The 16,739-nt window shown below is 36.5% G+C and overlaps 1 protein-coding gene across 41 annotated transcripts in view; it reads right to left on the bottom strand.

Moving 5' to 3' along the window:
- The window catches only part of LOC106087979 (microtubule-actin cross-linking factor 1), a 332,047-nt gene that overhangs the window by 51,095 nt on the left and 264,213 nt on the right, over positions 1–16,739 (bottom strand). For 36 of the 41 annotated variants that reach the window (XM_059368766.1, XM_059368767.1, XM_059368741.1 and 33 more), the window contains one exon: positions 129–262. The exons of 3 other annotated variants lie outside the window; for them this stretch is intronic. In XM_059368766.1, the coding sequence (XP_059224749.1) occupies positions 129–262 (134 nt within the window). Of the gene's footprint in view, positions 1–128; positions 263–803; positions 1,090–16,739 lie in introns of all 41 variants that reach the window. 2 more of the 41 variants (XM_059368768.1, XM_059368781.1) reach the window with 1 other exon arrangement.

The raw sequence follows: 16,739 nt of genomic DNA on the forward strand, positions 1-16,739 counted from the left end.
AATGGATGAAATTGATTTGTTACAACTGGCTGACAGATTCGGGTGAAGAGATCGAGTTCCCCCCTTGGTTAAATGAACCGTCGGACATTTCGCTAGTAATTTTACAATTTTCTTAATGCTTTACTTACTGTGTTGTGCTGTATGTCGTTGTAAAGAGATCTGCATCGCGTGCAACGTAACCTTCGCCAGTCGGTACGTTGTTGGCGTTGCTGAAATCCACGCGGAAGGTTTTCAGTGGTTTCTGCAGACTTTCAGCATATTGCTGCAAACGAAATAATAAAGCATTGTTAGATTCCAAGCAGTTGTGTAAGAAAAGTTTTTAGTTTTTTTTTTTGTTTTCTGCCTAATTCAAGAAGTGTGTGTATGTAAGTCATTATAAAATCTGTTAGTTTACCGATTGGGGAATTTTTTTTTTGTATTATTTTTTGATGAAAAAAGTAAAATGGTTTGGAAAAAATGGCAAAAGTAGCTTACTTAACACTGGTTCATACTTTTGTGTTGTATGATTTCAAATGGCTATTTGGAGCAAAGTCTGTCTCCTAAGCATGCTTTTTTTTTACTTCAATCGACCTTGATTAAACAACTAAAGAAAATTTGTTAATTATGAAAATAACCTGCCTTGAGGTGCCATCTATTGGGCTCGGGTTAAATAATAATCAGCTGAAAGCTTTCAAATCTCCTGAACTTTAGTGTGTGCAGCTCTATTATTGGTACTTTCTTGAAGACTTAAGTAAACGAACAGATTTATATGTTTTTTTAAGGTGTTAATTTGTTTTGATATACATTTTGTGTTTCTTGTTTACCTGAAATTCAAATGCAAAATCGTATTCACTTTCTTCTGCCATGTGAGCAGTAGGTGGGTGGTGGGTGTAATGACCACCAACTTGCTTACGAAACGAAATTTACACTAATACTTTTATTTTGTGCTTTTCTAGGAACTTTCTTTGTTGCTTAATGAATGTTTGAGCGTTTAGCATAATACGGGTATGCGGGCAATTGCGAACATTCACAAAGTATTCACTTAAATTAAATCACGTAGAATGTATGCCAGTTGCTCTTGTGTCGATATGCATTTCTGAAACAGAGAATCTAAGCTTGACATTAATAATTTCTATACACACAAATTTCAAACATTTTCTTCTCAAAGTGTTTACGTTTTTTTTGGGGGGGTGATTACATCATGTTGTCAATTACGGATACACCATTTGGAAGTTTGACCAATGTGGGTTTGTGATAACAAATGCCAAATTTAAACATTCGATAATGCATAATTACCTCAGAGGAAGGTCGATAACAACTTAAATTCAAAACATTGACATTGATCTGATAAGTTGAAGTAACTGTAGAATGGTTTGTTAATTTGTTATACTAAAACCGCATTGCTGGAAATATGGCAAATGAGTGTGGTAAGTAGAAGGCTCTCCAGTTGATTCCCACACTTTAGTGACGGATGGATAGCTTGATTGAATCGTCAAAGTGGAAGCGGATATTAATCCGCCCCATAACACTATGGACATACAGCTAAGGCAGTAATAGGCTTGTTGTGCGCTCTCAAAACTAAAAAGGAAAATCCTTAATTGATTTCCATACCACTCCCCTAAGTTGGTTCGTGACTGGTATTGTGTCCCCCACCTAAGTAAAATGCAAATTTTGCCCAACATATCTAACATATCAATGAGTGCGGTTCGATTCAAGTTTAAGCTCATTGATAAGGGGCCTCCTTTTTATAGCCGAGTCCGAACGACACCTCTTTGGAGATAAGTTTTACATGGCATAGTACCTCACAAATATTGCCAGCTTTAGTAGGAAAACTATCGTTAAACTTGAATCGGACAGCACTCATTGATATTTGAGAAGTTTTCGCCCATGTTGATGGGCAAATTTGCATTTGCATTGCAATTCATAAACTCCCAACATTGATCGTGATTACCTAACACAGCGCACGTACGCGGTTTTTTAGCCTACAAACGAACACCCGAAGTAATTTATCATCTCAAGTTATGGTATGGCCGCTCTCCAATCCTTTTAATCGAGCCGGGCTCTAAAGTAAATACGGAAAATATTTTGGAAGCTACATTAGAGCGGGTGTAGACCATGGACGTACCAACAAGGCACGGCAGAGTCACATAAAGCACTCGTCAACCAACAATGCCTAATATATCATGCCCACCAATTAATTTCCGCCACACCGTGGCTGTTCAATTCGGTGGCTGTTCAATCCTGGTTCGATGGCCTTTTCAATTTGAGCCATTTTAAGAAATCCATTGTACGGGAATACACCAAAATACCGATAGATTACATTCGAGAAGATTTCAACCCATTTTCTGAACGGCTCAGACCAACAGTTATGGTAAAAGGAGTGTTGTATGGAGTAAAAGTGACTAGATATTGAAATTTAAACTACTACAGCACATTTTTCCCATTTGAATCAAGAAAAATAATTTTCGCTCAAAAAAGTGGTTGTTTGGATTGGTTACACTTCGTGCCAGCTACCCTGTATGTATATGCTCAAATCTGCATGTCCGTTTGTTGCGCCAAAAGCTGGCGTTAGCATTTAGCATTATTTGATAAAAATATTTGATAAAAAAGAAGGCCTTCCCCTGCTGCTAAATGAAATCCTTGGGAAAATATGCATTGTTTAAATCAATTATTAGGTAATTTACAAGATGTACTACGCTCATTGAAAACAGTCTAGCCATAATTTTTTCCATTAGTGTATGCATGTAACCGACAATAAGGGATTTTCGCATACACATTAACATAGTAGGGTCATATGGGGCGTATAAGTTACAAAAATATGATCTTTTTTCATAACTTATACAACATAATGTCCCTTTCTTCCTATGTTGATGGGCAACGCAAATACAAATGTCGAATAAAAAAGGGTTTTATAAATATGTTGCAGTTAAAAAGCAATGTTGGTGGCTGAGAAATGTAACAATGTTTTGGCAATAGTGATAGTTGGAAGCCTAGTTGGCCATTGCATATTTTTAACAAAAATTAAATTTTTAGTCGAAGGTTTAATGTTTTCTATTTGTCGAGCTTATTTATGTTGAAAATTTTCATTAGAAATTAAGACTGATTCTTGTACATAGACACAGCAGCCGCTGGTACCCGTTTCAGGGATGATGGTTAGGTTTCATTTTCAATACAATTGCTTTGCTAATATCCACTTTGCTTGTTGTGGCTCACGGTTTTATAGCTCATATTTGAGCTAGCATGAACAAAACCCGGAAATTGTGTTTAAACAAATAAATCATAGTCTAAATAAATAGAAACATTTCGAGAGTTGACATCAAAATCAATATGGCAATTAATCAACAACAATATCTATTCAATATATGATTGTATATTTTTAACAATATACCTAAATGACTAATCATTCCAAAATACTTATGATACAAGCTTATGTTCAAGATTATTGCCGAGCGGAGAATAAACAATTAATTATTAAGAATAAGTAAACATTTCATAACAAAATGTTTAGGGCAGTTCACACATGCAAAGTCGAATACAATATAATACCCTCCACCATAGGATGGGGGTATACAAATTTTTGTCATTCCGTTTGTAACTCATCGAAGTATTGATGCGAGACCCAACAAAGTATTCACATATCTATTTTTGATTGTCTTGACATTCTAATTCGATTAAGCCATGTCCGTCCATCTGTCTGTTTGTGGGTTGAAAGCACACTAACACTTGCAAATTTTCCACAAATACTTCTTATTAGTGTAGGGCAGTTCGGATTGTAAATGGGCCTAATTGGTTCAGATTTAGATATAGCTCCCATATAAGCAGATCTCCTGATTTCACTTCTTGCGCCTCTAGAGGTCGTCATACTTAGCTGATTTGGCTGAATTTTTTTTCACATGGCAAATGCTACAATTTCCTACAACAGTGCCAAAGATGTCCCAAATAGGTCCATAACCTGATATTGCACCCATAAAAATCAATCTCGTGATTTGACCTTTTGAGTGACTTCCGTTTTGTCTAGTATTTATTTATGAATTCTAACAGCCATGCCAAGTACAGTCCATATCTGCCCATAACTTGATATAGCTCTTATCTATTTAAAAGTCATTCAAAGAACTTGTCACATGCGATTAATGGTGCAGGGTTTATAAGATTCGGTTGCTCTTGTTAAACCCACAAAGGACGGGGGTATATTCATTTTGTCATTCCCTTTGCAACACATCGAAATACCCATTTCCGACCCATATAAAGTATTCATATACGTATATTCTTGATCGTCGAAAAAATTGAAGAAAAACTAGCCATGTCCGTCTGTCTGTTGAAATCACGCTTAAGTCTTTAAAAATAGAGATATTGAGGTGCTATGTTGCACAGATTCTTTTTTTGTTCATAGGCAGGTGAAGTTCGAAGATAGTCTATATTGGACTATATCTTGATATTGCCCCATATAAACCGATCTGCCGATTTAAGGCCTTAGGTCCATTAAAGCCACATTCGTACCGAGTATGGTCAAGAATAGACTATTGATTAAGAACTTGGGTCCATAAAAAGCGCATTTATTGTCCGATTTCGCAATTTGGCACAGTGACCTACGATAGGCCTCTCAACATCTGTGCCCTATATAGTTCCGATCGGTCTATATTTGGATATAGCTGCCATATATACCGATTTTACTTCTTAGGCCTATAGTAGCCTATGTCACCCAATATCGCTGAAATTTGGCACAATGAGCTGTATTAGGCCCTTCGACATCCGCGTTCAATATGGCCCCATCGGAATATATTTGGATATAGATGTCAGAGAGACCGATCTCCCGATTTAAGGTTTTGGGCCCACTAAAGGCTCATTTATTATCCGATTTCGCCGAAATTTGGCATAGTGACCTATGTTAGGTCTTTAGACATCCGTGCCCTATATACTTCCGATCGGTCTATATTTGGATATAGCAGCCATATATACCGATTTTAGTCCTTTGTCTAATAAAGCAGCGTTTGTTACCCAATTTCGCTGAAATTTGGCACAATGAGCTGTATTTGGCTCTTCGACATTCGCGTTCAATATGTCCCCATCGCACTATATTTGGATATAGACATAGAGGCTCATTTATTATCCGATTTCGCTGAAATTTGGCATAGTAACCTATGTTAGGCTTTTCGACATCCGTGCCATATATAGTTTAGATCGGTCTATATTTCGGTGTATTTGTTTACTTTGAACAGTGAATTGTATTTATTAGACCACTCGACGTCCGTGCCGAGTTTGGTCCAAATCGAACCATATAACTATATAGCTGCTATGGGTTCATAAGCGATAAATTTTTCACCGGATTATGACGAGGGTTAACGTTTATACCCGAGGTGGTGGGTATTTAAAGTTCGGCCTGCCGAATTTATTGCCTTTTTACTTGTTTTTCTAAAAATTTGTTGCCGAAGAACGTGGATATATAACATTCACATCGTTGGGCGTTGAAATTGTGCTATGAACCCACTATGTGCAAGATTGAGTCAGTCTAGATGTGATTGGACTTAGGATACTACATAGGGGGCTCGTTTTTCATCATCATATTTTTCACCTATTCATCCTTTTTCGTTTTTTTTTTTTTTTTTCATTCAACCTAAACCCAAACCTAGGATAATTAATCGAAACAATTCTTGCTTCAGTATCGAAATGCAAAAATGATCAAAGTTCGCCTTTCTCTGCCTACTAATTCAGCAACAAAGCAGCAAAAGTGATGACGTTATGTACCATTTCAAGTCGAATGAAAGCAAATTACACTTGCACTTGAACGCTTGGGTTGGAGTAGCTGGGCCAAACATAATTTCAGAGAAGTGACTTCATTTCTGCTTGAGGCTCTATTTATACTCGAGTGCACAAACTCACATACAAATGGAAAAAATACAACATTCTCGATAAGACGCCAGCCCCAAACATCTAAGCGAACGCCACTAGTACATACTGACTGAGTACGAATAATAAATTAAATCGACAACAATAAGAGCCGGCAATTTCAGATAATGACGATTGTGGTTGTGTTATTCATCATCAGTTCATTTGGCTCCCTGCTCTCTGCACTGAGTATTTCCAAATGAAGCCCAACAGCAACATGTGCTAGTTTTTACATGATCCAAAGAATGTTTCGTTTCTCCCTGTCCGGTCCGTGTCTGGCCCAAAAACACTCTCAATGCCAAAGAACTCTTTTGGTGAAATGGTCCTATGTCCATTCCACCACTTGAGTAGTGTTATCATGGCACATTTGATTTATCATTTAAATCGTTGAAGGAATGTAAAGGGAACGTGTTGTCAAAAAAAAAAAAAAAACAAAAAAACTAAATAAACGATACACACATACATACATACTTCTAATTGAATTTAAACTATTTGTGGCAAAGAAAAAAATTTGCAAATAAAATAGGAAGACAGAGAAGAAAGAATTCGCATTAATCAGACAGAAGAACTGAATTTTCTTTTATCGAAACGCTAACTAAATGTGTATAACATTGAAGTCAGGTTGCAAGACGCTATCCCTTGATCAACTATTCAATAGGCACTGACCTCGTTGGTCAACACCACAAGCGTTCAGTTGCTGCACCCCTTGGCTTGCCTTCGATACGGCAACCTTTAAAGTGTTCTGCAATATTGAAGTCATTCACTGTGATTTCCCATGGAATCACAGTTTGCGTACAACAATGTAATTGAAAAGTCTCCCATATAATTTTACAATAGAATAGGCATAAAAGAGAACACGTAGCACAATCAATAAAAGGCAATACACAAAAAATATGACTAATGGAATCTGTAATAGATAAAGCGAACATGAATTTATGCATGCATGGCTGTGTGTGTGTGAGTGTGTGTGTGTGTAAGAAGCAAGACAATTTCGAAACGCAAATTAGTACATCCAAAGAAAAGGTATACCACTTGCATATAAAAGCCGACCTCTTTTTAGTTCTAATCAAAGGCTGGCAACAGCTCAAGACCACTGCTAATTATTATTCCCGAAAGCTTAATTAAGGTATTTAAAAACCAGCAGAAAGATGTTCATTAACTAGTCTGAGATAATTTTGGTTTTCGAAAGGTAGCCACCAAGCAAGCGAGCAAATTTAGCTTCTTTGCTTTATTATGTTTTTGAAATTGAGTTCATTGATCGCAGCATAATTGGCGTACATTTAGAAAAACAATTTGTAAAATGGCAAGATTTAAAACGTTGAGAACAAAAGTGGCCCAAATCAATTGAAGGCAATATAGTAAAGAATAAAAATTTAGTAAAGTAAATGAATGAAAAATATTTTAGGTTTGGACGAACCCAATTGTATTAGCCCTGCAGAGCACGAAAAAAGAACAATTAAAGTTACCAACAGAAGCTCATAGAAGCTGTAGAAGCTCATAAAGTTGAAAAGGAAAATCAAGTTTAATGGGTGCTATGTAGGCTTACAGACCTATTCGGATCATAGATTTTTAACATAGGTGTAGAAAACCATCAGGTCCCATGACAGCCGGTTGTACGTACCGGATTGACGCGATGGAGTTCTTCATCAGCAAGGGCTGCCGCCTCAATGTGTATCACACTGCTACAACAACAACGACAACCATCAGGTTATCCGATTCGGACCATATTCAGTATGGATTGGAGATGTGCGCGTGAGTTATTTCTGCACGCTCATTAGAAAAAACAATAGTCTCGCACGACTTTTTTATGTGGGCCCACGTTTACGTACGCTCACGGGACAAACATTTTCCTCACGCACAACTCACGACATTCACTATTGACGAGAAAATTCCGACTCATGAGGCACTAACGAGAAAATCACGACTCACGAGACAATCACCTCTCACGAGGCACTCACGACTCAGGCAAAAACTCACGAGTCAGGGAGCTAATATTTTTTTCCATGCATCTCAAATCATACAGAATTTGAACGTACGAATATTAATTACGTTACGTTCATAAACTTTTTGAATTAATAATAAAACTTTTTGAATTACGTTATTTTTTTACCGTTAGTCATGAGAGTCTCGTTAGTCGTGGGCGTTTCGTGAGTCGTGAGCTTGATTTCACTTACTCACACTCGCGCACGAAGAATTTAAATTCAATCACGGTCATACACGATCACGTGATTTGAAATGGATCTCAAGTGGCACACGCGTAACATGACAACTCACGACTCACGTACACACGTCTAGTATGGATATTGCAAGTCAAACACAGAACACAAAGTGAAAATCGCAAATCAACCAAATCACTTAAGAATTGTGCCTGCCTTTAGGGGCCCAAGGATACAATTCCGGACCGCGTACATTCGAAAAAGGAAAGCTTGTGATGGGCAAAATGTTGTAATGTTTTAACAACTTTTAAATTGTTTAGTTGAGGTATTAACCAGTTGTTCAAAGGACCCCAGAAGGCTCCGAGGCTTATTGGTTGGCCTTCAATGATTGGTCACTTCGACCCTACGAAAGGCGTATTTTTTGATTTAGTTACGTCCGTCTCTCTGTCTGTCTGTCCGTCTGTCCATGTTAATTTGTGTGCAAAGTACAGGTCGCAGTTTTCATCCGATCGTCTTCAAATTTGGTACAGGCATGTTTTTCGGTCTAGAGACGAAGCCCATTTATATTGGAAAAAATCACTTCAGATTTGGATATAGCTCCCATATATATATTCGTCTGATTTTCAGTAATAATTCAATAAAATGGTCAGTTGGTAACCGATTTTCTCGCAATTTGGCATGAAGGATTTTCTTATGACTCCCGACGTTGCAGGTGATTTAGATATAGCTCTCATATATATATCGCCTGATTTTCACTCCTAGAGCCATTGCAAACGCATTTATTTACCAAACTTCCCAGAACTTCGCACAACGATTTCCTCGACAACTGTCACAGTAGCTGAGAAGTTTGCTCGAAATCGGTTCAGATTTAGATATAGCTCCCATATATATGTTCGTCCGATTTGCAGTAATTTGCAATAAAATGGTATTTTGTTAATCGATTCTCTCAAAATTTGGCAGGAAGGATTTTCTTACGGTTCTCGACATTACTCGTGAATTTCATGGTAATCGGTTCAGATTTAGATATAGCTCTCTTATATATATATATATATATATATATATATATATATATATATATATATATATATATATATATATATATATATATATATATATATATATATATATATATATATATATATATATATATATATATAGCCCGTTTTTAACTTCTAGAGTCACGGCAAGCGCATTTATTGACCCATCTTGCCAAAATTTTGCAAAACGCTTTTTTCGACAACTGCAACAGTATCTGAGAAGTTTGATTGAACTCGGTTCAGATTTAGGTATAGCTTCCATATATATGTTCGTCCGATTTTGAGAAATGTTGCAAGAAACCGATTCTCTCGACATTTTGCAGGAAGGATGTTCTTATGACTCTCGATATTACTGGTGAATTTCATAGAAATCGGCCCATATTCAGATATAGCTGTCATATATGTATATCTCCATATCTCCTCCATCTCACCCCAAGAGCTACTACAAGCGCATTGCTTGACCAATCTTGCCAAAATTTTGCACAACGCTTTCCTCGACGACTACCACATTATCCGAGAAGTTTGCTCAAAATCAAATCAGAATTAGATATAGCTCCCATATATATGTTCGTCAGATTTTGGGTAATTTGCAATATTGTTGTCATTTGTCAATCGTAGTTATTACAGTTTCAACATATTTGCTCGCCGAGGTCCATCAAAATTGGTTCAGAATTGGATATAGCTCTCACATTGTACTTATAGGGTAGGTGTAGGGTATTATACAGTCGGCACCGCCCGGCTTTTGCCCTTCCTTACTGGTTTAAGATATTTTTATCTCCGTTGGTTTCGGAATATATAGGTGGCCACGATGGCGCAGAGGTCAGTAAGTCCGCCTATAACGCCCATGTTTGAATCCTTTCGAGAACATCCGAAAAAATTTCTGCGGTGTTCCCTCCCAATACTGGCGACATTTGTTAGTTACTATGCCACGTCAAACCTTCTCCCCAAAGAGGTGTCGCACTGCGTCATGTCGTTCAGACTTGGCCGTAAAAGGAAACCCCTTAACGTTGAGCTTAAAATTGAATCAGACAGCACTCATGGATATGTAAAAAGTTTTCCCCCTCATACTTAATGAAATTTTTGTAGGCAAATTCCCATTTTTGTATCCGAACTTGTACGTATGTACATGCAATTTTTTGCGCCATCCAAGGATTGAGTACTACTACAAAAATGTCGGCTTTCTAAAAAAGATTACCTAAGGTTAACTTTATAATTTTATTATTGTTAACATTTTGCACCCATTGTTTACAATTTGTTATTAGAACTTCGGAATTCAAAATTTAAAAATATAAAGAATTATAATTGTTATCTGGCATAAGATATGGCCTTGTGCGTTCTTATTTCAAATTTCTTCAAACAAGTCCTCATTGATAAACATTTTGCTGGAAAAGTGTTGAAAGAAAGTTGATAAGTTTCTTGTTATTGATCAGTTTAATCACCTTAAAGGCTAGTACTATGCTCGCTTTTCGCGACATTTTTTCGTGATTACTCTTTTCAGATAACAGATTTTGAAGCAAAAAAACTTGCTGATTTCATTCAGTGGGGCATTCCCCCATATCATATGAAACCATTTTAATAAAAGTTTTATGTTATAATTGAGATTATTGTAGCGTTTCGAAAAAGTTATGGCGAAAAATATGTGTTTTCAACAATGGAAAACGAACATAGTACCAGCCATAAAGCAGAGCAAATCACAGTGGAAGATTTTAATTTACAATAAAATATGGCAACTTTAACATATGGTAAACTTCTTATCATCATTATTTCAAATCTAAATGCATGGCTCGAAAGGGTAAACAATGTTAGCGGATGTAATAAAACAAATAAAATATCGAACTGCAATTGCGGCTATACAGCCACAAAAGTGCATATCGGATGAAAGATATATAAATGTGAACTATGTTTATATAGAAATCTGAGCTAATGTTCACATATTGAATAAAACATGTCGTTTTTGTAAAGATATGTTTAAAATTTTGAGTACTACGTAAAATCCTACAAGTCCATATCGTTTATATGGGACATTAAACAAAGGTAATTAACGCAAAACATCTAATCCTGTGTAAAACTGAACATTTCTGTAACGAATTTGGTCTTTGGTAACGCAAAGTTGGGTTGCCATCCCTAATCGACCCATTTAAGTCGATCTAGCCATGTCCGTCCGTCCCCTCGTCTGTCGAAATCATAATAGCGGTTGAACGAATTACGATATAAACTTGAAATTTCGCGCAAATACTTCTTATTGATGTAGGTCGTTGGGGATTGCAAATGGGTTATATCGATTCAGATTTGAATATAGCCTCCATATAAACCCATCTCCAATTTTCACTTCTTAAGCCCCATGAGGCCTCAATTATCATCCGATTTTGCTAAAATATGGCATTAAGACTTCTGTTTCAACTCTCATCTTTCGTGCCAAGTATGATACCAATCGGTATATAAATAAATATAGCCCCCATATAAACCGATCCCCGGATTTGACTTCTTGAACTCCTAGAAGCCTTAATCGTCATCCAACTTGGCTGAATTTTTTTACAAAAAAAGTACGTTTATACCTTCTTACATCCACACCAAATTCCGCTTAGATAGGTCGCTAAATAGATATAGCCGCCATATAAACCGAACCCCGGATTTTACATCTTGAGCCACTAAAAACCGCTATTGTCATCCCAAAAAGCTGAAATTTAGCGCGGTGTGTTTTGTTATGGCTTCAAATAGCCGTGCCAATTATGGCCCAAGTCGGACCATATCCTGATATAGCTCCCAAATAAACTGATATCTCAATTAGTCTTCCACGGCGCCTATAAGCTTCAATTGTTGCCGGATTTGAAACAAATTTGGTACGTTAATTATACATAAACCCTTCAACTAAGTTCATTTGTGCAAATTTGTACCAGAATCCATGGTGTTGGGTTTCCAAAATTAGCAATATTTTCGCAACTTTGAGTTTACAAGCAAATATGTGATTTAAGTTGTTCCCTTTTTTAAGTTGTTTCTTTCAGCAGTTTTTCTGTTGTAACAGCAAACATTTGTGAAGTTTTCGCCGACAGATTTCTCTGGTTGTAGTAGTGGTTTAAGGTATAAACACATAAACGAAATGATGTAAGCACAAATGAGGCTTGATTGGATTTTATAATAAACTATTTCGAAGGCAACCTCAGAAGTAGCCGACCTGACATATAGATGGGGTAAAAGTATGAAAATTAAAGAATTTCATGCCAAGTGTCATCCTTCTAAAACATATGTTTTAAGTTTCAAGGCGCCACGTTGTTTAGTTCAGTGAATTTGTAAATGTGGAAAAAATTGGCACCAGTTCACAAATCCACCATTTCGATGACAATGATATATGAACTGAAGTTCGAATAGCTTCAGTACGCACCATATTTGCCAGATTTAGCTCCCTCGGGTAATTTTTTGCTTTTAAACTTAAAAAAGATGGCTTGGCAGAAGAAGATTCGCTAATATCGTAGAGGTGGGGTGCAAATTGCCGTTGATGGATATTCCTAATACAAACAGGGAATCGAAAATCGCTGGAAAAAGTGTATCGAGATAAAAGGAGATTGTATTGTGAAGTAAAGAAAATGTTTCTCAAATTTGTTGGGTTTTTTTTATGTTAGGTTGGCTCCTCTTGAGACCGCCCTCCAAATTAAAATATTTTCTGCAAAGCAAAGTTTATAAGTGACTAAGGAATACTTATCCACGCGGCACTCTGAGTGCCACTAAAGGTAATCATACTTTTGTTTATAAAACTTTGGGTAAAATTAAAAAGAAAAACAATGTTTTCATTAACGACATGACTTTATCAGCAATTTTTGAAGTAAGCACATCAATTGCATTAAAAAAATTTTAATTTTCGTACGAAAAACAAAAGTTTACGAAATGCAAAGAATTATATGGCTGAGAATAAATTCGTTCGACGTAAAATTAATAAAAATAATAATAAAAACAACAACATCAATGACAGCACTGACCAAACAAATACACACACACACACACACACACTTAAAGACACATATATGTAGTATATAAAGACAAAGCGGCTACGAAACAAACAAATATTAAAAATAAAAGCAAATGATGTCATCGTCGCACATTAATGATGATGTTAATGATTAGAGAAGTAAAGAAAAAAAAGCAAAACAAGTTTCTAACAACAAATCCCCAAGAAAACTCTTTCAGAATAATGGAGCGGATAATAGCTAACTCATACTTTTCTTGCTAACACATTTCAATCAGCTGTCAGAGAGGTACAGGGGGGAGGGGGGGGCGAATTAATGTGTTTATTTGTTCCCATCATGCGACGAAGTATCGCCGCATCGTAAAAAGCTCAGAGTTTTTGGCCAACACTAAATGTCTGTGAATGATGAATGAAATGAAAACTGGGAGAAAATGAAAAATATCAAACAAAAACAAAGGAATGGTAAGGAAATGTGACTAATAGCCTTGAATAGCATGCCTCTCCCAACAGTGTCCACGAAAATATTACAAAAACAAACCAAAATGTGAGGGGCCAAACAAAAATGCGTTGGTGAGGTTGGGGATGCGTAGAACAGCATGGTTTGACAATAATGGGCAAGCGATTGTCACCAAATTTTGATTGCACACATCTTTAGTTGATTTTTATGATGGGTTTTGTAAGTTTTTTATTTATTGCTCTTTTCATAACACAAGGGACGATCTCAATTGGATCACATATTCATTTGCAGCGGCCACAAAGGCTTTGCATGGTTTTCGACGAGCGTGTTCGCTGCCAAAGCAGAACAAATACTTTGCACACACATTTCACCCACTTTCATATGGGGGTGAAAGGGGCTACACCAGTAGCATTAACAGCAGCATGTTTGAAATTTTAATTCAATCGTTAACACAACGAAATTGTCTGGCCCCATTTGTTTCGGCGATAGTGAAAGAGAAAAAGTGTCATCCACGAATTTCCAAGAGCACAACAACAATAGTGGCACACATGTTTAATCGATAGATAGAAAGAAAGTAAAAAATGATGAAAATCAAATTGTTGCCCATCAGCCACATTGTCAACAGAACTGTTACATGACTTTACATAGCAATGCTTCCATATGCTATGCTCTATTGAGAGTAGTACTCTCAGGCAATCGGTCTTAGTGTAACACGAGAGAGAGAGAGGTAAAAGAACATATAGAGAGGAAGCAAAAGAGATACAATGACGTTACAGTTCAATCAAAGTTATGATGATGCATTTTGCCTATGCATTTCCGTTTTAACCTTTTACTTGTATTTTGATACAATACTCGAGAATGACATGACATTTTTTCAGCTATTGTCGCTTTGTCTTTTGTTTTTTCGATTTTTCTATTGTAATTTTTTTGTTCCTTATTTATTGGTTGCTGTGGGTAAGATCCCAAACAGCTTACTATCGAAGTACATGAGGATTTTTTTTTCGTTTTATGTGGCATTAAAAAATATTGGTTTGAATATTAATGTTTTTAAATGGTGTTTTTCAACAATAACAATAAGTTTTGATTTCCCAATACAACGTTGTATAAATTTGAAGTTTTTTGAACAGCTTGGTAGTTTTAGCAAACTCCATAAGTTGCAATACTCTTTCGCAATGGTAATGGTTTTACGCCTATTGGATTTTAATTTTTTCAAATTGAATAATTATTGAAGCCACCGTGCTTGCTAAAAAAAAATTGTGAAAAAATTTATTAAAAAAAAAAAGATACTACAACAGAGATAAATGGATCGATTTCTTCAAAGAGGTATACTGTTTACTTTCAAAGAAGTTATGAAGTATTTTGACTATGTGTTGAATTTAAGGTAAAAGAAGGAGCTCCCCACACTGGGTGCGTGTCGGGGGCTGAAAGGCAGGCATGCGATTACGAACACAAAAAAAGAATAGTAAAATCTCACAAGTATGAAAATACTTTAAATGATAAGATGACAAAACATTTGCAAAGTGGATTAACTGCGGAAAGGAGTACAAAACCAGCGAAAATACTTCCAACTTGCACGATCATGTGAGGAGATACCACTATGGCTTGGAAATGCATGTCCTCTAGCACTCCAGTTATTTCGGCGGATACTGACAAAAACGCATCGCCATACAGCACTTGTAGATCGAAATCCCCAAATCGGCAGATTGGTCTATATGGTGGCTATATGTAGCAAAGCCCTGTACAAAACCATTCATTGGTGACTGTTTTTGCTGAACTCGCGAACACTGAAACCACATGATGTTGTATTTCAAGACTACTGAAGAGCAGGACACTGAAGATAGTGTAAAACGAACAAGTTGCTGTTGAGTAGATAATCTTGAAAAACAACCACTCTTTGGTACTTGGGAGTATTTTTATCTTGAATTTATAGCCGCTACAGTGAGTTATGAGAAATTACTCGCTGTATGTGAAAGCGTCTCGGCATTTTCAAAATAGGAACTGATCACACAAATCGTTGGAAACTGTTTGTTTTCTCATATAAAAAAAAACTAGGCGTATGTGTTTTTACACATGCTTTTGCCAAATCAACCACGTTGTCTACGTACAAATTAATAGTACGAAAGCAGACGACAAGAATAAAAAATACTCTATCTGAAGTAAAATGTAGCCGAATTCACTCATCTCGATATTTGATGTCTTGTTCATCTGTTTGACTCAGCACTCAATTGTGTCATGCAATGTTGTATTTTGAAACGAAGAGTTCAGTTATTGAAATACTCTATGATTGTTAGTATGTCTTGACAGCATAAATGAATGGTCTTGCGCAGGCCTTTGATATGTAAATAAGGCCCGCTATGAACCACATACGGTTCGGATGTCGATGACCTTTATAAAACTTCTTTAGGGCTTAAGACCCTAAACTCATTGATCTAAATTTTAGCCAAATCAGGTAAAAATGGGGCTTTTATGGGCTTAAGACCTTAAATCGGTCAATATGGCAGCTTTATGTAAATATAGACCCATATGAACCATATTCCGCTCGAATATTGGTGACCCTAGAACAACTCACTTGAAAATAAAGCGAAATCGGAAAATAAATGCGCCTGTTTTGGGCTTACGATCCTAAATCAGCCTATATGGCAACTATATCCATATATGGTCCGATCTCCATCATAGTTAGTGTGGTTATTGGAGGCCGTGTAGGACTCGCTGTGTCAAATTTCAGCAAAATTGGATAACAAATGCGGAATTTATAGGCTAAAAACCCTAAATCGGCAGATCAATCTTTGTGACAGCTATATCCAAATATTGTCCGTTATAGCCCATTCACGAAATTAACCAGCGAACATATCTCAATTTTTTAAGTCTGTAGAGTGACTACAAAGATGGACACACGGACGAACTAACACAGGGACATGGCTTCATCGTCTTAGAATTATACGAAGATCAGAAATATATATACTTTGTAGGGTCGGAAAGGGATATTTCTTTGTTTTGCAAACGGAGTGACTAAAAGAACATATCCTCTCTATCCTATGGTGGTGGGTATAAAAAAACTTTAAATACAAACCAACTACAAAACAAAAATGTATATTATTGTGGACGGGCTATCGTCGACTATCGATAGTTCTCCCCCTCTAGAGGGTATATATACAAATCGTACGAATGGCATGCATGAGTAATATCAAGAGTCATAAGAAAATCGTTGTGCTAAATTTCGTGAGGATCTCTTAAAAAGTGACGCCATTATTGCAATATTGCTAAAATTT

The sequence above is a fragment of the Stomoxys calcitrans genome, chromosome 5, assembly GCF_963082655.1.
Source record: "Stomoxys calcitrans chromosome 5, idStoCalc2.1, whole genome shotgun sequence".
NCBI lineage: Eukaryota > Metazoa > Arthropoda > Insecta > Diptera > Muscidae > Stomoxys > Stomoxys calcitrans.